This window comes from Mesoplodon densirostris, chromosome 3 (assembly GCF_025265405.1).
Source record: "Mesoplodon densirostris isolate mMesDen1 chromosome 3, mMesDen1 primary haplotype, whole genome shotgun sequence".
In the NCBI taxonomy this organism is placed as follows: Eukaryota; Metazoa; Chordata; class Mammalia; order Artiodactyla; family Ziphiidae; genus Mesoplodon; species Mesoplodon densirostris.
Genome location: NC_082663.1, coordinates 67917739 through 67944673, shown reverse-complemented (window position 1 = coordinate 67944673; position 26935 = coordinate 67917739). Strand labels below are relative to the sequence as shown.

At 35.9% G+C, this 26935-nt stretch overlaps 1 protein-coding gene across 4 annotated transcripts in view; it reads right to left on the bottom strand.

Moving 5' to 3' along the window:
* Positions 1–26935, bottom strand: part of XRCC4 (X-ray repair cross complementing 4) — a 391068-nt gene that overhangs the window by 196265 nt on the left and 167868 nt on the right. For 3 of the 4 annotated variants that reach the window (XM_060093120.1, XM_060093117.1, XM_060093118.1), the window contains exon 7: positions 6811–6958. In XM_060093120.1, coding sequence (XP_059949103.1) covers positions 6811–6958 — 148 coding nt within the window. Of the gene's footprint in view, positions 1–4534; positions 4680–6810; positions 6959–26935 lie in introns of those variants that run through there. The other variant, XM_060093119.1, reaches the window with a different exon arrangement.

Sequence of the window (26935 nt, the reverse complement as noted above, 5' to 3'; positions counted from 1 at the left end):
CAGACAAAGAGAATGGACTTGAGGACACGGGGAGGGGGAAGGGTAAACTGGGATGAAGTGAGAGAGTAACACTGACATATATACACTACCAAATGTAAAATAGATAGCTAGTAGGAAGCAGCTATAGCACAGGGAGATCAGCTCCGTGCTTTGCAACCACCTAGAGGGGTGGGATAAGGAGGGTGGGAGGGAGACGCAAAAGGGAGGGGATATGGGGATATACATATGCATATAGCTGATTCACTTTGTTATACAGCAGAACTAACACAACATTGTAAAGCAATTATACTCCAATAAAGATGTTAAAAAAAATAAAGTAAGCAAGATAATTAATTAATAAATACTGGGCTCTTTCCCTCCCTACTGTTAGGTTTTATTTAGTTTTTTATAATCTATAACATTGATAACAGAAACACAGGAAGAAGGCAAATAACTTTCTTCAACACATCATCCTAAGAAGAATCTTAGTAATAGTAAATATTTCATTTAAACTCTATTTGACTGCAATTGGGCTACAGTGGGGAAGTGGACTCTCTAGAACCCTGGAAAGCTCTGATAGACATGAGAACTTTGGTTCAGAGCCAGGAGAGCCTGATGTGTATAATTATTCCTCTAAACAAAAGTGCATGGATTGTGCAATTTCATCCTGGATGATGCTGTAAGCTTCTAGAATAAAAAGGAAAGACTGAGCTTTTCTGAGTCGAGGAAGATTGTATCTTAAACAAATTGTATCAGTGGTGGCTGTGTAGTACCTCACCCCACTCCAAGGAGGTGAAGAAATACTGTGCTAAGATGTGCTGCACCTTTTCCTGCTCTGTGCAGCCACATGGACTATGATAAGATTGTGCAACCTTGGCTAATTAAATCGTGAACTTAACGTAGGGGTGCGTGACTCTGCATGTGCGTGCGGATGCACATGTTGATTTACAACCTAACACCTAAAATATTGCAGCTACACAACTGCTTAACGGGACCACTTAAAGGTTGATTCAGAACACACAGTTAAAACTTCTTCCTTACAGTTCAAGAAGCAACATCTGTGAAAAGTTATAATTTGGTAATATTTTTAAGGCTGTTTGGAACAGTGTGTTAGAACTCTGTGTTTTCAGAAAACATCCATCACAAAGAAGACTAAATCATGTCTGTGTGCCTTACACGAGATATGTGAACCTATATATTTTTACTTGCTAGCCTGCAGAAACAAAGACTACATAAAAGTGTCTAAAGACTATACAAGTATTTTTTTGTACTTTTGGCCCAAACTATTTTAATGATTTTATCCTGCAGCTGAGATGATGTTGAACTCCTTCTTTTAGGGGTGTACGAATGTGTTCCAATCACTAGAATTCTCTTAGAAAATGACCCTGCTGCTCCCAGAAGGGCAGTTGCTCGGACAAGTAGGAGGTTTTCTAAGCAGTAGGATTGTGGGGAGATGGGGAGGTGGGGAGGAAGGTCCTATATACAAACTAACATTTTGTTCTTGAGATACATTTAATGCCTAAAACCCTATAATTATGGTTGAAAGGATCTTATATACTTAAAATCACTAATGTTTGATAATTTTGAGAGTTCATATCCCAAACTACGGCCCTAAAGAATGCTACCTCTTGGACTGTCACTAATCCCTTTTTGGGAGGGAGGAAAGCAGACTGCATGATGGTGCTATGCTTGAGTACTTTTGAAAAATGATTAAACAAGTCAAATGAATTATTTACTATGGATTTTTTTAGATCCTTTAACATATAAATCTCCAAGTTTTAGGGGTTGGAGCATAAGGGAGCGTGGTATGCAGCAATTTCTTTTTCTTTTTTTTTTTTGAGAGGGAAATTTAGTTTTATTTATTTATTTTTAATTGGAGTATAGTTGCTTTACAATATTGTGTTAGTTTATACTGTACAGCAAAGTGAATCAGCTACACGTATACATATATTCCCTCTTTTTTGGATTTCCTTCTCATTCACAGACTGCATTCTACAGAATTATGTAAAAGGAGATCCTTACTAATAGGTATCCCACAGAGGGTTTCATATTCAAATAAGTTTAGAAATTCCAATTGAATTTAGAAATTGCAATTTCTAAATTTATTTGAATATGAAACCCTCTGTGGGATACCTATTAAGATCTCCTTTTATATAATTCTGTAGAATGCAGTCTGTGAATGCTATCATAAAGAATAAATTCTGTACTCAATATCATTTAACTTGAATAAACGTCTGAGCTTTCTTGCCCCCCCTATTCAAATCTTGGAGCTAGAGGCATTTTGTTCCACCTATATATTTAGCAGCTCTTCTAACTACAGAAGCTAATGCTTTTTCTAGTCAAGAGTCATTTAAGGAGGAGCTCAGAATTAAGTTAGAGTTGCTTGAGATTTGCGATAACCCTTGTTCCTGCTCCAATAAGAACTTCATATCCCGGTTTTGGTAACTAGGTCTGCATGGTGTAGCCCTGTGTTTGGCTCCTTGTCTTGGTCTCCAGTACAAACATGATTTGGTTGTAACCTGGGTTTGGCTCTCTTCTTGGTCACCTCTCCCAGGGTCTGGAGCCCTGATTCTAAGAGAAAGTTTTCATTTATAGGTCCCTTGTTCAGATACAAATTTCAGTATCTCTTAAAAAAGTAGTTTGCTTTTGATAAAGAAAATCTACAGAAATGAGAAACAGAACAGCCAAAAGAAGGTAAAGCAGAATTTGCAGGTGGGGAGAAATGAGCTGAAATAGTTGAAGAAGTAACAGACATTAAAGTATTGATTAAATCACTTAAACTGAGCATTTTGTTTATTGGCTGACTTTGTTAACTGGTTGCTAATTTCAACAGACTGGGACATTGATTCAATTTAGACAAATAAGTGAATAATGACTGGATTAATCATTTTGTTAAAATAATCCAACTAGTCTACCTAGCCATAATGATTTCATGTCATACCAACAAAATGGTATTAACAGACTTTTATTATATTAGCTTTCTGAGGATGTTGAAAGAATTAATAAGAGCTCTTAAATTTAAAAAATTGAAATGAAAATTCTTCCTCAATTATTATGTTATATGATAAAGCATTAAAAATTTAAGCTGGGTGTCTAATAAAGCCCAAATATAGTGTTATTTAATTTAAATACATATTGTGTCATTGTATATATATATATATATATATTTTTTTTTAATTTACTTTTCAAAATTTATTTGTTTGGGGCTGCATTGGGTCTTTATTGCTGCACATAGGCTTTCTCTAGTTGCAGCCAGCATGGGCTACTCTTCATTGCGGTGCACAGGTTCCTCACTGCAGTGGCTTCTCTTGTTGCAGAGCATGGGCTCTAGGCACATGGGCTTCAGTAGTTGTGGCACATGGGCTCAGTAGTTGTGGTTCGCGGGCTCTAGAGTGCAGGCTCAGTAGTTGTGGCACCCAGGCTTAGTTGCTCCACAGCACGTGGGATCTTCCCGGACCAGGGCTCGAACCCGTGTCCCCTGCATTGGCAGGCGGATTCTTTTTTTTTTTTTTGCCGTAAGCGGGCCTCTCACCGCTGTGGCCTCTCCCGTTGCGGAGCACAGGCTCCGGATGCGCAGGCTCAGTGGCCATGGCTCACGGGCCCAGCCGCTCCGCGGCATATGGGATCCTCCCAGACCGGGGCACGAACCCGTATCCCCTGCATCGGCAGGCGGACTCTCAACCACTGCGCCACCAGGGAGGCCCGGCAGGCGGATTCTTAACCACTGCACCACCAGGGAAGTCCATGCCATTGTATATTTATAGAAAGTGATTTTAAATTGTTTACACTCAGAATTTTACCTGATGATATTAATAAAGTATATAAGGATGAAAATAAGTTCACAGTTTCTGTAGTCTTTGTCAGCTGGTTCACTTTGTTTAATATGTAGAATTAAAAGGACATACCAAACAACTCTACAAATCATAATTTCAAGTGATGTAAGATAGTAAATAGCAAGGAATGTATACCACATGGTTATGTTGAATAATAACTCTTAGTGTTGACGCTAGTTGACAGACAGGATGAGGGTTCCCCAAGTATAATCATATTGTGTGGATTAGTCACACTAAAAATTTTAATGAATATTTATCAATAGATACCAGATTCAAGGACTTCAGAGTCTTACTAAAAGCGGGAGATCATCAAAGATCTAAAAATATTCCTGAAAACAATTTATATTTACCGAAAAAAAAAGAAAAAGGCAAAATGTCAGTACAATTCTGCACCTCAGGACTGCTAACACATGCCAATTTAGGTTATTATCCTTGTGAGTACTCTACATAAGTTTCAGTATGTTTTCAATTTTCTAGTTTCCTGTGTTTCAAAAGAATTAAAGTTTTATTATTGGGAATCCAAAACTGTACAACATTCAGCAGTTTGAAAGCAGAATTAAAAAATGAAAAAGAAAGGAAGGACGATAGCTTTAGATAATTTTAAATGACTATATCTAAGACGACACAATAATGACTAAAATATCAGAGACTTCTAGTCAATCTAATATTTTGATAACACTTAAGAAGAGTCAAAAAGCAATATCAAAAGGTAGGGACTGGGCGTCCCTAGTGGCACAGTTGTTGAGAGTCTGCCTGCCAATTTAGGGGACATGGGTTCGTGCCCCAGTCTGGGAAGATCCCACATGCCACGGAGCGGCTGGGCCCGTGAGCCATGGCCGCTGAGTCTGCGCGTCCGGAGGCTGTGCTCTGCAACAGGAGAGGCCACAACAGTGAGAAGTCCGTGTACCACAAAACAAACAAACAAACAAGCAAACAAAAACAGAAAAAGGTAGGGACAACCAAAAGAAAAATCCTCTGCGATGTGAGAACCAGAAATGCTATCATATACATGAGAAAAGGCTGAATTTTTAACAAGGGTCACACAGCCCAGCTAGGACTGGCCTCTGAGCAGCCTTCAGCCTCATCGCAATCCCTCCCTTCCTTGCTCCCTCTCCACTGCCCTCACCCTCACACAGTCCACCTCAGCACATGTTTACAGGCTGTTTCCTCTGCCTAAATCTCTGCTCTCTACTCCACTACTGTACTCCTCGTATCTATGTAATCATATGAGTAATGCTTGTCTCCTCTCACGTAGACTAAGCTTTATGACATCAGGGACTGTGTCAAGTTTGCTCAGCATGTAAACATATGTTAAAAGAATGATACATGAACGAATGAATGAGGGAAGGCCATAGCCACAATTATTTTGTTCTCAACAAACAACAGTAACTACTGGGCATTTCCTTAGACAATGTGAAATCATGTGGTAGTCATACAATGAATGTAAATTCTACTGAGAGATTACTGCAGGAGATACAGAGGAAATACCATTGTGAGCGACTGACAGAAATATTTGAAATCCAGCATATGCTTAGAATTGAAAACAAGTAATGAAGTCAGGCTTCCTAGCTAAATTTAATGGGATATAATGGTTAATAAGCCATGGTAATGCAACTATAAACTCAAAACCCAATGATAAACAGACAACAAAACAATGCCACTATTAACTGTACAATGCAAACTTTTATGCAAGAAACTCGAAAATTTCCTCCTATCAGGCTCAGTTTCCTGAATGCATGGATTGTGCCTGTCTTGGCATCCTCATTGTCTATAACAGAATCCTAAAACTTCTTGCTCTCAGGACCCCTTTACACTTTCAAAAGTTCTTGAGGACCTCAAGAACTTTTGTTCATGTGGACTGTATTTGCCATATTCAAAATAAAAACTGAGAAAAACTTAAAATATGCATTAAATAATTAAAAAAAATAATAAACCGAGTATATGATAACATGAATAACACATTCTTTACAAAAATCATTGTATTTCCCAAACAAAAAATCTTGTGAGGTCAAAGTTTTGCAAATCTGTTGATGGCTGGCTTGAATGAAAACAGTTAGATTCTCATTAGCTTCTGCATTCAAACAGATATGACAATTATTTTAATTAAAATATATGAAGAAAATCTGGCCTCACATAGCTATGGAACTGAAGAAGGGATGACCCTGTGGATCACCACAAAGGGCCTTGGGAACCCTCAGATCCTCATTCTATACTTTGAATACCAGTGGTCTGTAATATCATCTGTCACAAGGCTATTTTTCAACTACCAGTTGCTAAATTAATAAAAAGTTTAGAGAAAAAGAAATAAAACCTTAGGGCATATATATATATATATATATATATATATATATATATATATATATATCACACACACGTACAAATGATTTGTACATTCATTTTGGATTCAACTGATAATATTCCTTATAAATGCAGACTGTTTTACTGCAATGAAATGTTAGTTATCCCAACACCTCAACATATGACAACTAAATTGGGATGTATACTGAAGGAGGGAAGTCTGAAGCAAAAAGTGAAAAACAGCGAAAATACAGTTTATAATTCCAAAATCTAATAGGAATAAATTGATTACTACAAAGAGACATTTTACTTGAAAAAATACCAAACATAATCAAATCAAGTGGCTAAGCCGAATGTTCTATGAGTCTCTTTAAAGCAGTAAATTCGATCGAAGTTCTTTACTGAACACAAGCTGGATTCTAATGTTTTTAGTATCCTACATGCCATTTCTAATTAATCCATAAAACCACAAGGAAAAAAATTTACTTATATTTTTAGCACTTCCACTTTAAATATTAATAGGAATTAACCAAAAACCAGAGAAAATAAATGGATTCAAACATTTTACAATTTCCAAAATCATAATTTTTGTTCTTAAAAATAGCCATAAGTAAATTCAGAAATAAAAATATAATTTTAAGATTATATATTAGATTTTTAAATGTCATCTCACTATTTGGCAAAGAATAAAATGACTTACTTTTCCTTTTCTTGAAGCTGATGCTCCTGAGAAGCCATTTTAGGCTCTGTCCCAAGATTTTTTTGCATCCGCTGCCTCCTCTTTCTAGTTGGTGCAATATCAGTGACATCAGGACTTGAAATAATGGAATCATCTCTTCTTACAGTAGCTAAAATAAAATCACATAAAAATGTGACCCAACAAAATTATGCATATAATTTTTGAGCACAGTATCAACTTGCCGCTTGAGCACTGATATAAAGTGACACATTGAAATATAGCAAAATTACTTTTTAATTTATTCAGATTTGGTGAAGTGAGCTAGTTAGATAGTATATAATACTTTAATACCAATATAAAATCTGAAGTATATTGTACACACGGAACAACGTGATCAAAACAGTCTTTGCCTATCTTGAACAACAACCTTCTCAAATGCATAGATAAAACTGAATTAGAGGCAACTCTAAAAGGTATTTGGTGGGGGGGATACTGCTATGGAAATAATGAATCAAACTGACAGCAAAACAGTAATTGTTAGCAGGAATGGGGACTTCTAGTGATCCAGAGATAATTTTCATAAACTTTTTAGCCAACTGTAGGGAATAAGCACAAGAAAAATGTAAGAAAATACTATCAGATGTCTCTAATGTGGCTAAACCATTAAATTACTCTGAAAAATGTTTGATATACATGAAACAGAAGCAACAATAGAAACAGGCTTGATTTATATTCCTTCTCTATGAAAAACTTAATTGCCAAGAGCTTTAGGGGAGTTCAGAATATTCATTGTTTCATCCAATACACAGTATATTTTCTATAACACATATTTCTGTAAAAAAGAGCTCCTTTGCTATTGGTAAATCATGAACAATATCAGTATAATTTGGACTCTGGATGTCCTGTTGGTTCATATGATTTTTTTCCAGCTTGTTAATGTTTAAAAGTGATCAGGGGCAAGCTTTCACCCCAATTAAAGAGAAAACCTTAGCAATGTATAAAGGCCTTAAAAAGTGGAGATGAGTGTCTAAAAATCCTATACAAGTCCATCCCGTTAGCACAAACGGGCTGGTTTAGTGGAGTCAAGAACCCTATACTTTTCAAAAGTTAAGCTCTCTGCTGAAGCTGCAATTACACCTAAAGAGCTGTGAAGACATTTCTCCCTGTATCTCAAATCAGATGTTTAATTTTGATGAAACTAGTGTAATCAAATGCATTCAATACCTCCTATCTCCTCCGTTTAAAAGGAAGTATGATGATGCAAAGGGTTAGCCGACTGTGATGCTTGGTGCAAATGTTGTTAGAGATTTAATGGAGTTGATGTTTTTATTAGGATTGTAACTGGAAAACTAACAACAACAATGTAAAGCTGCATAGACTTTAAGTGCTCTGCCCAAAACTTAACTTTTTTTCCCCATAAGCCCTATTAATTTTAGTGTGCTAATTTGCAGAGTGAGTAGTTGTTCAGGCACACATATATCACATTCTAGAAGAAAAGTCTGCATTTTGAGTTCTCATTCTATGCAGTCCAGGTTTCTCTGAGTAACCTGACATCACTTGGACACTACTGACCACCCTCTTGAAATGCTTCTTTGGATTTTTTTTCCTGGAACTAACAACCATTTTTGAGAATGTATGTGCTGGACACTTTGCTATGGGTTTTGTAAATATTATCTTATTCATCTTTAACCTTGTGAAGTACTTACTAACTTCATTTTATTTATGAGGAAACCAAGACTTTAGAGAGGTTAAGTAACTTGCCCAAATCACACAACTTTTGCTTTTCTTGGTTTTTTTTGTTTTTTTGTTTTTTTTTTTTTTTGCGGTACATGGACCTCTCACTGTTGTGGCCTCTCCCGTTGTGGAGCACAGGCTCTGGATGCGCAGGCTCAGCGGCCATGGCTCACAGGCCCAGCCGCTCTGCGGCATGTGGGATCCTCCCGGACAGGGGCACGAACCCACGTCCTTTGCATCAGCAGGCAAACTCTCAACCACCGCGCCACCAGGGAAGCCCAGCTTTTGCTTTTATATTTTATCATTATGACAACTAAAAAATATTTCTGCTTGGTAGGCAAATTACTTATTGATAAAATATTAACTGAATGTTCATCAAAGCATATTTTACTTTCCAAAGCTGCTTAAGTTATTAAGACATGTAAGTTCCATTAGATTTCTTATACATTATTTTATTAACCTCTAAAAATGTATTGGGAATAAAGAAAGTTAAATAAAAAGGGGTTTTTCGGGCTTCCCTGGTGGCGCAGTGGTTGAGAGTCCGCCTGCCGATGCAGGGGACGCGGGTTCGTGCCCCGGTCCGGGAGGATCCCACGTGTCGCGGAGCGGCTGGGCCCGTGAACCATGGCCGCTGGGCCTGCGCGTCCGGAGCCTGTGCTCCGCAACGGGAGAGGCCACAGCGGTGAGAGGCCCGCGTACCGTGAAAAAAAAAAAAAAAAAAAAAGGGGGTTTTCTCTGAATGTATTCCAGCTGAATGATACCCTGATTTTTATTAAGCTATGAGGTGACTAAGGAAGATAATTCTGATTTCTCACCCAGTCAGCTCTCACACAGGGTTTACTCAATCACATAAGCAATCAACAAAGTACAATCTTGTCTATGAATAAAACTAGCAAAATTATCAGAGTTAGAGGATGCTTCAACTGTAGATAGACTTGTAAAATGGAGAAAGATTGCATTTAATGACATGTTAGACATTATGAGGGAAGAATGTTAAGTTTAAACTAAAAGCTACGGTGAACTTTTAAAAAATAAAGTTACATAAAAGTTCTGCCATTCATTTCAAAACTCCAGGTAACAACTTACGCATTGGCACCCAATAGGGTATTTTATACGTCAAATGGTTATATTATTTGTTATAATGCCTAGAATTTATTTTAAAATTCAATGTGATTAAAGGTGTGTATTGGTAAGAGCGTGGTATCTACTCAAGAATTACAGACCAGGAGTAGTTTTCTGGGATTCTAATAATAAAGTCTATATACTTGAGGGGGCTACTAGAGGCACTTATTTTATTTACATCTCAATAACTGATGATTCACTAATTAGTATACTGAATGACAAAAATGTGTATCTATTGGTGAAAACAAGGTATGAAAATATGCATGATGAATATTGCATATGAGCTCTCATGAGTAAAATTAAAGGCATTTAAGATACAAAAATTGGCTAAAATATTTTAGAGATACTCCCCACCATTTTATGAACAGGCTATAAGAATCCAATGAGGTCTGTTTACTCTTAGAGACGATGCCCTGTGCTAAATCTTCAAGTAGTTCTGTGTCTAGTTGTGAACTCTGGATGATTATGGTTGCCTGATGCCAGGAAAAATTGCCATTCCTACCTCAGGAATCTTTATATTTGTCAAAAGTGAACATTTTATATGAGGGGGTGACTGGAACACCTAAAAGGACACACAGCTGGAACTTCTTCAAGCTTATAGAACAAGTTCATGAATTATTTTGTCTTTACTTGTTAGTAAATATTTAGCTGATAATTGTATATGTGGGAAAACCTAATCTGATAATTATTATTCCTACAGTTTAAACTTCTTGGTGGCTACCATTATGTACCACAAAGAACTTAAGAGTTTTGTATAACCAAGAGTTTCACGTCAGTTTACTGCACCATGTTTATTCCTTTCTCTTTACAGTTACAGTGTAGCTCTCTGTAACACTGCCATAAGGAAAAATGACTACCATATAAGCTTAATTACTGGTTAAACCAAATATATCTTTTCTGGTTTGTGTTTGCACCATGAGAAACAGTTTTCCCTTCAGTTTACTACATACATGCAATAACGAATCATATTGTAATAGATTCACTTAATATATATGTCTTTAACACGAAGTTTTGATAATAATTATATAGCCTTTTAAAAAAGGAAAACATTCCATCTTATCCTTTCCTCTTCGCACTACAATGCCAGTAACCAGGAAAATGAGGCGCTACTCCAAACATCTGGTACCTACGTGTTAAATTGCTCAGCTCGAGCACTCCTCAAATTTCAAGCCATCCCACCTCTCTCCACTACTTGTGCTGATGTTTGGTCCTCACATTCCATTTGGTCTCAAGGCTGTATACTTTATTTCTATTCTGACTCTGGATGCCTTGAACAACGATTCTGGATCTCAAAACAAGCAAAGCTGTTTTATATACAACAGAAGATATCTGAACTACATCTACACAAAGCCAAATATGGAACTTCCAAAATGTCTATATTATTCATAACCCTACATATTTTTAATGGTGATAAAGTTTTCACTTTCAAGTTTTGCATGCCATTTTTAAGGAAAAAAATCAATTCATATTAAGCTTACCAGGTAATACATATTCATTTTAGCTGTGAGGAAGAGTCTGAATATAGTTGGAAAGAATAACAAATGTTCAAAGGGTAATGAGAAGGAGTGTGGCCTGTTTGGAGGAGTGTTCATGAGAGAAAAAGATGCAGGAAATGAGACTGGATAAGTATGGGCAGCAGGTAAGGAGAGGAAGGAAAAAGAAGATAGAGAGACATGTTAAATAAATTTGCAAGCTTTCAAATCCAGGCAGAAGAGTATGAATCTGATATTGACAGGGGAGCTTTTTTCTGAGATTCCACAACCAGAATTCTCAGTTTTTAATATTATCATCAGTTTCTTTGTCATAACAATGTGTCTTTCACCATTTCCAGGAAATTAAAAAAAAAGAAAAGAGAAGAGGAGAGAAGAAAAGAAAAGAAAGGAAAAGGAAAAAGAAAGAAAAGAAAAGAAAAAACTATTGCCAATTAACTTACTACAGCTGAAATACTGATTGGCAGAGCTGTGGGATGAATTTCAATTTCTAATTAGCTTCACTGCATCTAGAAAATGGGGAATCTTTACACAAGCCTTGTTATTGTAAAAGGAGGCTCCACAGAAAGCCACACTTCTTCTCATCTGATAGAAGAACTACAGGAGCTTGGCAGCAGTGGTTCAGACATGAGCGGGGCAGAGTCTTGGCCTTCCTGGGTGCTCTCAATGTTGAAGTGAAATGACACTGTTGGCTAAACTGCCTAAGCCCCATGAGTTAAACTACCTGGTAAACTTAAGTCTCTGATGATTAAACACCTAAATATTGATATTTTTAAAAATCATTTTTCAGATTTATAATTAATTTTATTAGGGATTCTTTATTATCTCATATCTATGGATTTTTTTCCTTCTTCATAATATACATATCTTCACATACACAAAGAGTCTATGGAACTGTAATGGAGATTGTCACCATTCTCCTTCTGGTCCCCCACCAAACATATACACCTATCTCCAGCCCCTGAACCCACTTCCCTCCCACACAAAAAAATTAATGTCCTGAGGCATGTTATTCATGGCAATGGCTCCTTAGCTCTTTAATGACTGAATGAAGAAGGCTCTGATCTTCAGGTCCCTGGAGCAGAAAAAAAATGTATGCTATTTACAATATGCCATATCCAAACAAAAAACTTTGAGTGGTTCCCTATCACCTATAAAATAAGGTCCTAAGATCTTAGTCCTACATTCAAATCTCCCTACAACATGACCCTCACCTGCCTCTCTGACCATACCTCCCACAAACCTTCTACCATAGTATATAAACTATTCCAAGGACTCCAGGCTTCCAACATCTTCCTTTTTTGTTCCTTACTTTCCTTGTCTTGAATGTCCTCCAATCCTCTATTGGCTCAACTATGTGCTCCCCTTCAGCACAGCCCATTTCAGTCATTTCAGTCACCCCTAGTAGTTCCAATCCATAGCAATCTCTCCTTTCTCTATAGGGCTTATAGTTTGAACCATTCATTTTCCACATACTATCTTGTATTGTTATTCTTTTTATGTATATCTCCTATTTCCCAAATAGATTATGAACACTCAACAGCTAGAGGCCATGCCTTATAGTTTGCTATATTCCTAATTACCCAATCGTGTTATACATGAGAAATGTGATGACTTGAACTCCTATTTTGAAATGTGTATCTTATTTTTTTAATCAAAACTTATTTACTTATGGACCTCAGAAGAAGTATAGGGAAAAATCCAATCAGAAGACCTGGGTTGGAATCTTTATTTCTGCCATTTACCTTTGACGTATTACAGAATCTCTAAGTTCCTCTGTGAAAAAATGTATTAACCATGATTACATGGGATAATATAACTGTTTTATAAATCATAGTGTCAGAAATATTTGATATTGTCAGAAATATTTGATATCAGCAATAAGTACTATTAACAAAATGTGTGTGCCCTTCAACACCTGTATACTCAGATTCATTTAGGTGAATCTGAAGAACTTTCAGGCTATCTTCTATAGCTTCTTAGGCACATAAAAATTAAATTTAAAAAATTAAAATAAATTCATGGTTTTCCAAATTCAAAATAACCCAACTGTCACAGAACTATCATCTGTTATGAATATAGATCAGCCAGCCTGCTGTGGCTGTTTTTTTCTATTTTATTCATTTATTCATTTCATAAATGTTTATTAAGTGTTAGAATCAATAAGTCATTGTGTTTTCTTTTGAAAGATGTAAAATATTGAGGGGAAAAACCAAAATCCAAACCTTAAAATACTACCCTAAGTAGATCTGAAACTTCAAAAAACATACTCTTTCTTTCACCAAGGAAAATAATCAACCAATGTGCCTCTGTAGTTTGTCTTACTGACAGGTATAAAGATAAGCAAAAAAAGCTTAGATAAGGTTAGTCACACCATACTTCAATAAGCAGTATCTTAAAGTGACTTATCTTGAGGTAGTAAATTTCTAATCTGACCAAACAAGCAAACATTATTTTTTCCTCACCGTCAAATAGCCCTTTTCTAAATCTGTAATCAGTTTCTACCCAGCTTTCACAATCTAACCTGAATAACTGATGACCATCTTACACGGAAGGTCAATGGTCTAACCTATTATTAGCAATCACCAAATAAACTGATAATTAACATCTCACTAAACACTTAAAAGTGTATGTATGTACACACATCCATGTGCATACACTTTTCCAAAAGTCAGGCTCCTCTTTTAGCCAGCACAGATGGGAGTCAGACTTAATGACAAATACTTACTGACACTGGGATAACCCAAAAGGTCATCTTTGGAAATCCAATACTTTCAATGTCAGAGGCAGGGTGGGCCACTAAAGATAAAATACAGGCTTCAGAAGTGTTCACAGTGTAGAAAAAAATATAAGTTGAATATACTAAGTTTTGTTCCATATCTACAAAACAATCCACTTAAAAATATATTTCTAAGAATTTTAATATTAAATGAACTCAGTTCTTGAAATCTTAAGGATTCATTTATTCTTTCACTTATTCAACAAATATTTATTGAGTAGCTTCTATGTGTCAGGCACTATCCCAAAGACACCATCACCATGTATTCAAAAAGTGTATAATTGAAGGGCAGAAAGACACAACTATTTTTGCAAGAAAGCCATTAGTTACACAAGCAACTATAAAGGCACGGGTTTGAAAGTTCTAAGGTAGGCAGAATTTTCCAACCTTTTACTGTTTTCCAAATTAATCTGTGAAGATTTAATTCCTCTTTTTTCATTATGAAACACCAACTGTAACCTGATTTCTCATTCTGGGTTTTTGGTTTGTTTTTTTTTTCTTGTATGGGTATTTCTTTTGAAAGCATAATTGTTAGTATCAGCCAGCTCTGAAGTAGGTTTCCCAAAGGAGAAAATTAAAAGACTAGTAGTCCTTCATAAGTCCCCACAACATCCTTAGTAGATTTCATCATACTTTTAATAATTTATCTAATATTTATAAAACTCCATGAAGGCAGGGGCTGAGCTTGTCTAATTCACTGTTGGTATAAGAGGGACTAGCATGGTCTCTAATACATAATAATTCCTCAATAAATGTTAGTTGATTGGCATAAATTCTCAAATACTAATAGAGTTAAAAATAACTTTTAAAAAATTATTTTAAATCTACATAAAATACTACACTATCGATTAGCTATGCCTGCTGCTGCCAGTCCAGTTAACATTAAGAAAATAAAAATATTAGTAGGGAAAAGCAGTTTATGAAAGAGCAACATTAGCCTTCAATTTATATTATTTTATGATTCAAAATAACAAACACTGGAAAGTCATTTTAATGGTTAATAAGCTTTCAGAAAACAAAACCACAATTTTTCAGCTTTCACCAGCTTTATGAAGGGGTCTCTGCCTATGACCTACATCATGCAATGTTTGGAGACAACATAAAGCTTTCATTGTTGTACATGAGTCAGGTATGGACTTCTGTCAACTTAAGACATTTTTTCCAGCATTTTCTTAATAGATTTAAAGCTTTTTAAAATTTTCATCCTCTTTTATGTTGGCCAACTTTTAATAAAACCTGGACATTTTACATAGCTTCAGGAGGATTTTATTGAACTAGTATAACTGAAAAAAATGGACAAAAATAAGTGAAATACAAAAACTAATGAAATTATACAGGGAATCTTCCAGTTTGTTTCTATTTTAATAATGTGTTACCATTATATTATCTGCAGTGACTCTAGGTGAACTGGTTAGAACTAGGACAAGATCACTAGTGTAACTAGCAAGTCAAAATAAAAAATGTTGACATTTTCCCTCTATTAATACCAACTTAATTTGCCTATTTCTGAGTAATTATTTGATTCTTTACAGTCATGATGAGTCAGGATGGAACTCAAAACCTTACCCTTCCCATTCCTGTTTCTGCTGAATCTGTACTCATCCTGAAAAATCATTCTTACACAATACTCGTAAGATACTTTTACTAAACTATTAGAGTTAGCATCAAAGCTGATATCCAAAAGAAGTAAGTTTTAGGGCCTCCCTGGTGGCGCAAGTGGTTGAGAGTCCGCCTGCCGATGCAGGGGATACGGGTTCGTGCCCCGGTCTGGGAGGATCCCATATGCCGCGGAGCGGCTGGGCCCGTGAGCCATGGCCGCTGAGCCTGCGCGTCCGGAGCCTGCGCGTCCGGAGCCTGTGCTCCGCAACGGGGGAGGCCGCAACAGTGAGAGGCCCGAGGCCCGCATACCGCAAAAAAAAAAAAAAAAAAAAAAAAAAAAAAAGAAGTAAGTTTTTTTTTTTATGTTTCTATTGAATCAGTACCTGAACCAGAGGTTTTAAACAAACATTTTGTGCTGAGTCCACTCTAAGACAATAACATCAGCTTTTACTCAAATGATTTATGAACTCATTAAACTTACCTCTATTTCCTCTTCTGATGAATTGGGTAGGTAAGAGTCATTAACCTGCAGCACAAACCCTTTCTTTGAATATTCACAGGGGTAAGAAGAAGAACTTGACTGTGGTTCTGTGACATGATAGACTTTCCCACTTCATTGTGCTAGTATTTGCTTAATCTTAGATTTAGAATAACTTTGATACATTAAGAAAAAGTGCTTTATTTGCACTTATTTAAACTCCTTTACAATGAGGTAAATGCCTCTCTGGTATCACTTAGCCAGTTTGGAGTAGTTGTATGAAGAGGCAAATATGAAGTTAAATTTCCGAGGTGTCCCTTGACAACTGTGGGATGCTTTTCAAAAGGGAGATTCCCAGATCTGTGGTGCTAGGCATGTTGTGCCAACTATCTTTCAAACCAAATGTGATTAAAGTAATACTTTCACTAAGAAGGATTAAGAAAAAAATATGTGCCAAATGGTCAAATAACTAAGATAACATTTACACAGAATTAGCAAAATACTTCACAAGGATCCTAAACCTGACTCTGTTAATCAACGTCTTAATGACTTAGTGTAAATCCCATAACAATTCTGAAGGTTTTTATTTTTAATCCACAAAATCAGGTGTGGAGAAGTTAGACCAAATAGTTATTTCCGGTGGAAAAAAAAATGCCTTGATTCTACAATTTAAGTTATTATGCTTTTTTTTTTCTTTTTTTTTTTTTTTTCTTTTTGCGGTATGCGGGCCTCTCACTGTTGTGGCCTCTCCCGTTGCGGAGCACAGGCTCCGGATGCGCAGGCCCAGGGCCATGGCTCACGGGCCCAGCCGCTCCGCGGCATATGGGATCCTCCCAGACCGGGGCACGAACCCGTATCCCCTGCATCGGCAGGCGGACTCTCAACCACTGCGCCACCAGGGAGGCCCTATTATGCTTTTAAAAAATGATTACCTTAATATTATCTAAATTTGGTAAGAAAAAGAAATGTGCTTTCAGACCATTTTGAAGCACTTTTAAGTTAGTTTGGGGTTAAATGTTTTACCCAAATGAGAAAGTTTTTCTTCAGAAATTTCATTTCCAAACATCTACATTTCCAAACATTTTACACTGTTTCATAATGCTCATGGATTTTTAATTTTTTCAATAAAAACCCTGTAAAGTGTTTATTTTTAAACAAATAATTTGTATATTCTTTCATCTTAATACTCAAAAGTAAACAAATAAGAGCAAAAAATATTTTAGGCATTGATTTGACAAAGAAAATAATATTTCAGAAAGTTATTAGTTTATTATGAATCTATACTCTTCACGTTAGATCTTCACGTTAGAATATATACTCTTCACATGTTTATGAAGCTTGTCTAGCAATCATTTTCAACATGTTGCTCCGTAATGTGCAGTCTCAGGACAAAGCCTTCATAATGCCATTATCCCTACAACTTGCCAATAGCCAAACAATCATTCTTGATGCCTTCCAAAACTTCATCTTACACATCCAATCAGCACCTCCTAAAAAGTTCTTAAATTTGTCTAATAATTCTCTGCATCCCCAGTACGTCCATAATATCTTACCTAGATTACTGCTATAGCTTATAAATGGCCAAAGCAGTTACACTTCATTCCCTACAAAATATCTAGGAGCATTGTTCCAAAAATACAAATTTGATCAAGTCATGTACTCTTCTACTGCCTTGAAGAAAAAGATAAAATTCCTAATAAACTTTATTGTCTCCTACTTTTCCTGATTCAGCTTACTTTTACAGCCTTACTGAATTTTGTTTGATGTTCCATTCTACCTCTCTCTCTACTCCTGAATTTTGCACATGTGATCTTCTTCTAGGAATAGTGTTCCACCATCTACCACCCACTGGCTAACTCACACCCATCCTTGATATCTCAGTAAAGATATTACTCTGTCAGGAGGCCTTAGAAGTGTCAATTAGATATCCCTTCTCTGTGCCTTCATAGTACGTTTTACTCCTTCTATCACTGCAGTATAGAAGAGTGATTAAGGTCACAGATGAAGGAAAACAGAGAAAAACTGTTTTGGGTTTTCCTAAGGAGAAGTAGATAAAGTGGGGTTAAATTTTATTGTAAAGTCAGTGAATAAGGCAAACAATCACAATTAAGCAAAACTACCCTTGAAAATTCCTTAAATTGTCCAATAAGTACAATAATACACAGTATATATAACTCTGTATGGTAATGTTCATACATAAGTACTTAATGAATACCATACATAGTTTCATAGAGAAATTACATTCAGAAAGAAAATCACCCCAGGTTTTCAATAATCTAAACACATCATCAATACAGAAAGATTCAATTCCTACTTCTTCTAGTTTAATGTCATTATCTTAACCTTCTATGAAAGATGTATCAGTTCCTCTGATGCTTCCTTATTCAAATTTCTTTTTGGTTCCAAATTAATTTTTCATTGTTTTTTTTTTCCTGGGTCACATTATCACCTTATTTGCTTGGCTACCTAAATCAGTAATTACCGTTTCCTTGTCAATAGCCCCAAACTTTAAAGTTAGTCATACTTGTTCCTAGGTTTTTCACAATGGTATTTACTCTTGTCAGGCTTAATTATATCCACCACTGTAGACATAGACTTGTTAAGTAGAATAGCAGGCAGTCAGCAGAACTATTTAAAACTGTGATTTTCTTCATTTGTAAAATCTATATTTATCTAGAAAATTTAGTTAAATAAGGTTAAATTAAGTATATATATGATGCCACTTCACTATAATTCATAAACGACTAGTCCAAATTTCAATCTCTCAAGGTATTTTAATCATGAAATGGGAAGTAGGGACATCATACCAATAGCTGGCCTCACAGAGTTATGCGTCTTACTCTCCCTGAAATTCATAAAACAAGCTTTTGCACAGATGTACTTACCATAATGTTTAGTCAAAAATGAAAATGGACAAACTGTTACTATGAAGAGCTAGAAATTTTTAGGCATTATAATTTTGTATAAAATGAAAAAAATGATAAGACTACCAATATAAGTAATGTCTTTCCAATGATGTAAATGCTGTGTATCCCCACATTTTTGATGTTTATAATTAATCCATAATAAACTGACATTTAGGAAAATAGTTCATCATGTTGCCTGGTATGTTGTAGGTGCTCAACATATCATTGTTGAATGAAAATATCACCAAGGAAAATACTGAAGATTTTATAAATAGACTCTAAAAGAGAGCAAACCTTTTGCAGTTAAACATAAGCAAAAATAGCAAAATAAGCCATTACAGAATATTGAGTAGAGTTCCCTGTGCTATATGGGAAAAGAATCTAAAAAAGAGTGGATATATGCATAACTGATTCACTTTTCCATACACCTGAAACTAATACAGCATTGTAAATCAACTATACTCCAATAAAAATAAGTTTAAAAAAAAACATAAAAGTTTGACTGATTTGTTTATCCATAAACATAACTTCTAAAAAAACAGCCTGTAATATTCATTATAAAGCAAACACTGAATTCAAAACCTAATACATTAAACTACGGTTGGCATTTAAAATGCCCTTGTGGAGAATATTCTAACCTTGTACAAAAGAGTATATTATTTGTAAATAATGGTTACCAGACATCTTAGCCAAGAAACACAGTTACAGAGGGAAGTTACCATAACACAGCCGGGAAAGTACAGAAGCAGAAAAAAAGTCTGTACTTGTGTTGGTGTTTATTCAGATAGATAAATGGATCCATATCTATATAAATACATATAGATTATACATAAATTAGAAAACCAAAAACTGTAAATGCCCTAAATAAAAGTGAGAAGTATTATGCCTAACCAAGGCCAAAGATAAAAAAAAAAATAACTGGTCAGAAACTTAGACAAATAACTTGATAGAGAAAATATAGAAACACGAGGGTGAAAGAAATGGAGACTTTCAAGAATGAGTATTCAACAGACAGTAACACATTTCTTGTTGGTCACATGATTATTGTAGATGACTATACAAAGAGTTAAACTCACTGTCTAAATAATTGCCATTGGATTTATTTTACCAATTCAAACAGCAGAGGAAAAAAAGGTAAATTTAATGAGTTCATAAATCATTTGAGTAAAAGCTGATGTTACTGTCTTAGAGTGGACTCAGCACAAAATGTTTGTTTAAACTTCTGGTTCAGGTACTGATTCAACAGAAACATAAAAAAAATACTTACTTTTTTTGGATATCATCTTTAATGCCAACTCTAACAGTTTAGTAAAAGTATCTTAGAGTATTGTATAAGAATGATTTTTCAGGATGAGTACAGATTCAGCAGAAACAGGAATGGGAAGAGTAAGGTTTTGAGTTCCATTCTGACTCATCATGACTGAAAAGAGTCAAATAATTACTCAGAAGTAGGCAAATTAAGTTGGTATTAATAGAGAGAAAGTGTCAACATTTTTTATTCAGTAACCTTAATGTGTCCCCCTGCCCACAGTCATCCCTCTGGTGGGAATATTTCTCAGAATTAATGTAGTTTTAAGTCTGAATATTCCCACGCTTTTTTGTTTTATGTGTTTCTGGTATGTAGAACATACAAAAGAACCACCATAAAAGAATCCATAAAAGAATTGGGAAACAACTCTGTTTTAACATTCTGAAGATCTTAAACATATGAAGTTTGTGTTTTCTGAAACTTGTAATTCTAAAACTTTATAGAATACGTCCCCAACTTCCCTACTCAAACCTATTAACATATTGAGGAACTGGTGTTCTTTACAACATATTTGGAATGATATTATTGGAAGATTCCTATACAGGTGTAGCAATAGTATAAAAGATTACCTAGGGACCATACTTTCTTTAGGTGGTGGGTTTTTTTAAATCGTTTCCCATAACTACCAAAACTATCTTTTATAGCAGTAGCTCTCAACAGGAGGTGCATTTTATAATCCTCAGCACGTAAAAAATGTAAAACCCCAGCCCTCACCTGTTAAAAATTCTGATGCAATAAGTCATAGGTTATTACTTATGTTTTTGAAAAGTTTCAACAAGTGTTAATCCATTAGCACAGCAGTGCTAATGATGAGTAACTCAAATACCAGTTACCAATGATAACCTCAGAGTAGAGTCAAAGAACCAAAGTTCGGAGTGCTTTAAATCTTCTAGCAGATTTGTTATTGTCAATTCATAAATATTTCACATCTTAAAAAGAGTACATTTTTACACAGCAAAAGCAATTAGGCATGTGTTTCTTTGCTCATAATATACAATTCTTTCTTAGATACGTATGTTAATCTGTGAGCTATTAGAAGGGTAGTGACAGAGAGAGTAGTTACCAGGCAGGAGAAAGACACATACCCACAAACTTTATCATCCAAATCAGATATCTTAGACAATTTTAAATATATTTCTGTTCAAATATTCGGACAGCAAAGACCTTCTCCCCCTTTTTTGAGCCCTATAATATCAGCACAGAGTAGTTAAAAGTACACTAGATGTGAATTAGGAGATCACAGTTTAATCCTCATCTAAGACACCATCTAATAGTGAAATTTAAAAAGTAACTCTGCTAGTCCTAAATTTCCTAAACTCAAAAATTATTGGGTTAGACTAGATCATTGTGTTCTAATTTCTAAGTCTAAGTCACTTTGTGTAGTAACATTTAAATATATTGAAATAAATACTTTCAAAAATAGAAAATCAACTTTGAAAGGTCACATTTCTAAATTCTAATAAGACTATTAAATGAAAATGCATTATTGTTTTTAATCAAACAGAAACAAAATAATATTATGTAAGAAAATGGGAATGTATCTTGGTCTGTTAGGGCTGCTATAACAAAGTATGACAAACTGGGTAGCTCATAACAACAGATTTATTTCACACAATTCTGGAGGCTAGTCAGATTGGTGAAGACTGCATTTTGCCAGTGTATCTGAATAATTGCCTCTAAATTCTGATTTTGCAAGATTGGTCAGATTCTGGTGAAGGCCCTCTTCTGGGTTGCATATTGCTGACTTTTTTCTCCTTCTTCACATGGTAGAAGGGGCAAGGGAGTTTTCTTTTTTTTTTTTTTTAATTTTTTTTTATTTTACAAATTTAATCAGTTATACATATACATATGTTCCCATATCCCCTCCCTTTTGCGTCTCCCTCCCACCCTCCCTATCCCACCCCTCCAGGCGGTCACAAAGAACCGAGCTGATCTCCCTGTGCTATGCGGCTGCTTCCCACTAGCTATCTACCTTACATTTGGTAGTGTATATATGTCCATGCCGCTCTTTCCCTTTGTCACAGCTTACCCTTCCCCCTCCCCATATCCTCAAGTCCATGCTCTAGTAGGTCTGTGTCTTTATTCCTGTCTTACCCCTATGTTCTTGATGACATTTTTTTCTTAAATTCCATATATATGTGTCAGCATACAGTATTTGTCTTTCTCTTTCTGACTTACTTCACTCTGTATGACAGACTCTAGGTCCATCCACCTCATTACAAATAGCTCAATTTCATTTCTTTTTATGGCTGAGTAATATTCCATTGTATATATGTGCCACATCTTCTTTACCCATTCATCCGATGATGGACACTTAGGTTGTTTCCATCTCCGGGCTATTGTAAATAGGGCTGCTATGAACATTTTGGTACATGTCTCTTTTTGAATTATGGTTTTCTCAGGGTATATGCCCAGTAGTGGGATTGCTGGGTCATATGGTAGTTCTATTTGTAGTTTTTTAAGGAACCTCCATACTGTTCTCCATAGTGGCTGTACCAATTCACATTCCCACCAGCAGTGCAAGAGTGTTCCCTTTTTTCCACACCCTCTCCAGCATTTATTGTTTCTAGATTTTTTGATGATGGCCATTCTGACTGGTGTGAGATGATATCTCATTGTAGTTTTGATTTGCATTTCTCTAATGAGTAAAGATGTTGAGCATCCTTTCATGTGTTTGTTGGCTGTCTGTATATCTTCTGTGGAGAAATGTCTATTTAGGTCTTCTGCCCATTTTTGGATTGGGTTGTTTGTTTTTTTGCTATTGAGCTGCATGAGCTGCTTATAAATTTTGGAGATTAATCCTTTGTCAGTTGCTTCATTTGCAAATATTTTCTCCCATTCTGAGGGTTGTCTTTTGGTCTTGTTTATGGTTTCCTTTGCTGTGCAAAAGCTTTGAAGTTTCATTAGGTCCCATGTGTTTATTTTTGTCTTTATTTCCATTTCTCTAGGAGGTGGGTCAAAAAGGATCTTGCTGTGATTTATGTCATAGAGTGTTCTGCCTATGTTTTCCTCTAGGAGTTTGATAGTGTCTGGCCTTACATTTAGGTCTTTAATCCATTTTGAGCTAATTTTTGTGTATGGTGTTAGGGAGTGATCTAATCTCATACTTTTACATGTCCCTGTCCAGTTTTCCCAGCACCACTTATTGAAGAGACTGTCCTTTCTCCACTGTACATTCCTGCCTCCTTTATCAAAGATAAGGTGACCATATGTCCGTGGGTTTATCTCTGGGCTTTCTATCCTGTTCCATTGATCTATCTTTCTGTTTTTGTGCCAGTACCATACTGTCTTGATTACTGTAGCTTTGTAGTATAGTCTGAAGTCAGGGAGCCTGATTCCTCCAGCTCCATTTTTCGTTCTCAAGATTGCTTTGGCTATTCGGGGTCTTTTGTGTTTCCATACAAATTGTGAAATTTTTTGTTCTAGTTCTGTGAAAAATGCCATTGGTAGTTTGATAGGGATTGCATTGAATCTGTAGATTGCTTTGGGTAGTAGAGTCATTTTCACAATGTTGATTCTTCCAATCCAAGAACATGGTACATCTCTCCATCTATTTGTATCATCTTTAATTTCTTTCATCAGTGTCTTATAATTTTCTGCATACAGGTCTTTTGTCTCCTTAGGTAGGTTTATTCCTAGATATTTTATTCTTTTTGTTGCAATGGTAAATGGGAGTGTTTCCTTGATTTCACTTTCAGATTTTTCATCATTAGTATATAGGAATGCCAGAGATTTCTGTGCATTAATTTTGTATCCTGCAACTTTACCAAATTCATTGATTAGCTCTAGTAGTTTTCTGGTAGCATCTTTAGGATTCTCTATGTATAGTATCATGTCATCTGCAAACAGTGACAGCTTTACTTCTTCTTTTCCCATTTGGATTCCTTTTATTTCCTTTTCTTCTCTGATTGCTGTGGCTAAAACTTCCAAAACTATGTTGAATAAGAGTGGTGAGAGTGGGCAACCTTGTCTTGTTCCTGATCTTAGTGGAAATGGTTTCAGTTTTTCACCATTGAGGACGATGCTGGCTGTGGGTTTGTCATATATGGCCTTTATTATGTTGAGGAAAGTTCCCTCTATGCCTACTTTCTGCAGGGTTTTTATCATAAATGGGTGTTGAATTTTGTCGAAAGCTTTCTCTGCATCTATTGAGATGATCATATGGTTTTTCTCCTTAAGTTTGTTAATATGGTGTATCACATTGATTGATTTGCGTATATTGAAGAATCCTTGCATTCCTGGAATAAACCCCACTTGATCATGGTGTATGATCCTTTTAATGTGCTGTTGGATTCTGTTTGCTAGTATTTTGTTGAGGATTTTTGCATCTATGTTCATCAGTGATATTGGCCTGTAGTTTTCTTTCTTTGTAACATCCTTGTCTGGTTTTGGTATCAAGGTGATGGTGGCCTCGTAGAATGAGTTTGGGAGTGTTCCTCCCTCAGCTATATTTTGGAAGAGTTTGAGAAGGATAGGTGTTAGCTCTTCTCTAAATGCTTGATAGAATTCGCCTGTGAAGCCATCTGGTCCTGGGCTTTTGTTTGTTGGAAGATTTTTTATTTTTGTTTTTTTTTTTGCGGTACGCGGGCCTCTCACTGTTGTGGCTTCTCCCGTTGCGGAGCACAGGCTCTGGATGCACAGGCCCAGCGGCCATGGCTCACGGGCCCAGCCGCTCCGCGGAATGTGGGATCCTCCCAGACTGGGGCACGAACCCGTGTCCCCTGCATCGGCAGGCTGACTCTCAACCACTGCACCACCAGGGAAGCCCTGTTGGAAGATTTTTAATCACAGTTTCAATTTCAGTGCTTGTGATTGGTCTGTTCATATTTTCTATTTCTTCCTGATTCAGTCTTGGCAGGTTGTGCATTTCTAAGAATTTGTCCATTTCTTCCAGGTTGTCCATTTTATTGGCATAGAGTTGCTTATAGTAATCTCTCATGATCTTTTGTATTTCTGCAGTGTCAGTTGTTACTTCTCCTTTTTCATTTCTAATTCTATTGATTTGAGTCTTCTCCCTTTTTTTCTTGATGAGTCTGGCTAATGGTTTATCAATTTTGTTTATCTTCTCAAAGAACCAGCTTTTAGTTTTATTGATCTTTGCTATCGTTTCCTTCATTTCTTTTTCATTTATTTCTGATCTGATTTTTATGATTTCTTTCCTTCTGCTAACTTTGGGATGTTTTTGTTCTTCTTTCTCTAATTGCTTTAGGTGCAAGTTTAGGTTGTTTATTCGAGATATTTCCTGTTTCTTAAGGTGGGATTGTATTGCCATAAACTTCCCTCTTAGAACTGCTTTTGCTGCATCCCATAGGTTTTGGGTCGTCGTGTCTCCATTGTCATTTGTTTCTAGGTATTTTTTAATTTCCTCTTTGATTTCTTCAGTGATCACTTCGTTATTAAGTAGTGTATTGTTTAGCCTCCATGTGTTTGTATGTTTTACAGCTCTTTTCCTGTAATTGATATCTAGTCTCATAGCATTGTGGTCGGAAAAGATACTTGATACAATTTCAATTTTCTTAAATTTACCAAGGCTTGATTTGTGACTCAAGATATGATCTATCCTGGAGAATGTTCCATGAGCACTTGAGAAAAATGTGTATTCTGTTGTTTTTGGATGGAATGTCCTATAAATATCAATTAAGTCCATCTTGTTTAATGTATCATTTAAAGCTTGTGTTTCCTTATTTATTTTCATTTTGGATGACCTGTCCATTGGTGAAAGTGGGGTGTTAAAGTCCCCTACTATGATTGTGTTACTGTCGATTTCTCCTTTTATGGCTGTTAATATTTCCCTTATGTATTGAGGTGCTCCTATGTTTGGTGCATAAATATTTACAATTGTTATATCTTCTTCTTGGATTGATCCCTTGATCATTATGTAGTGTCCTTCTTTGTCTCTTCTAGTAGTCTTTATTTTAAAGTCTATTTTGTCTGATATGAGAATTGCTACTCCAGCTTTCTTTTGGTTTCCATTTGCATGGAATATCTTTTTCCATCCCCTTACTTTCAGTCTGTATGTATCTCTAGGTCTGAAGTGGGTCTCTTGTAGACAGCATATATATGGGTCTTGTTTTTGTATCCATTCAGCCAGTCTGTGTCTTTTGGTGGGAGCATTTAGTCCATTTACATTTAAGGTAATTATTGATATGTATGTTCCTATTCCCATTTTCTTAATTGTTTTGGGTTCGTTATTGTAGTTCTTTTCCTTCTGTTGTGTTTCTTGCCTAGAGAAGTTCCTTTAGCATTTGTTGTAAAGCTGGTTTGGTGGTGCTGAACTCTCTCAGCTTTTGCTTGTCTGTAAACGTTTTAATTTCTCCATCAAATCTGAATGAGATCCTTGCTGGGTAGAGTAATCTTGGTTGCAGGTTTTTCTCCTTCATCACTTTAAGTATGTCCTGCCACTCCCTTCTGGCTTGTAGAGTTTCTGCTGAGAGATCAGCTGTTATCCTGATGGGGATTCCCTTGTGTGTTATTTGTTGTTTTTGCCTTGCTGCTTTTAATATGATTTCTTTGTGTTTAATTTTTGACAGTTTGATTAATATGTGTCTTGGTGTATTTCTCCTTGGATTTATTCTGTATGGGACTCTCTGTGCCTCCTGGACTTGATTAACTATTTCCTTTCCCATATTAGGGAAGTTTTCAACTATAACCTCTTCAAATATTTTCTCAGTCCCTTTCTTTTTCTCTTCTTCTTCTGGAACCCCTATAATTCGAATGTTGGTGCGTTTA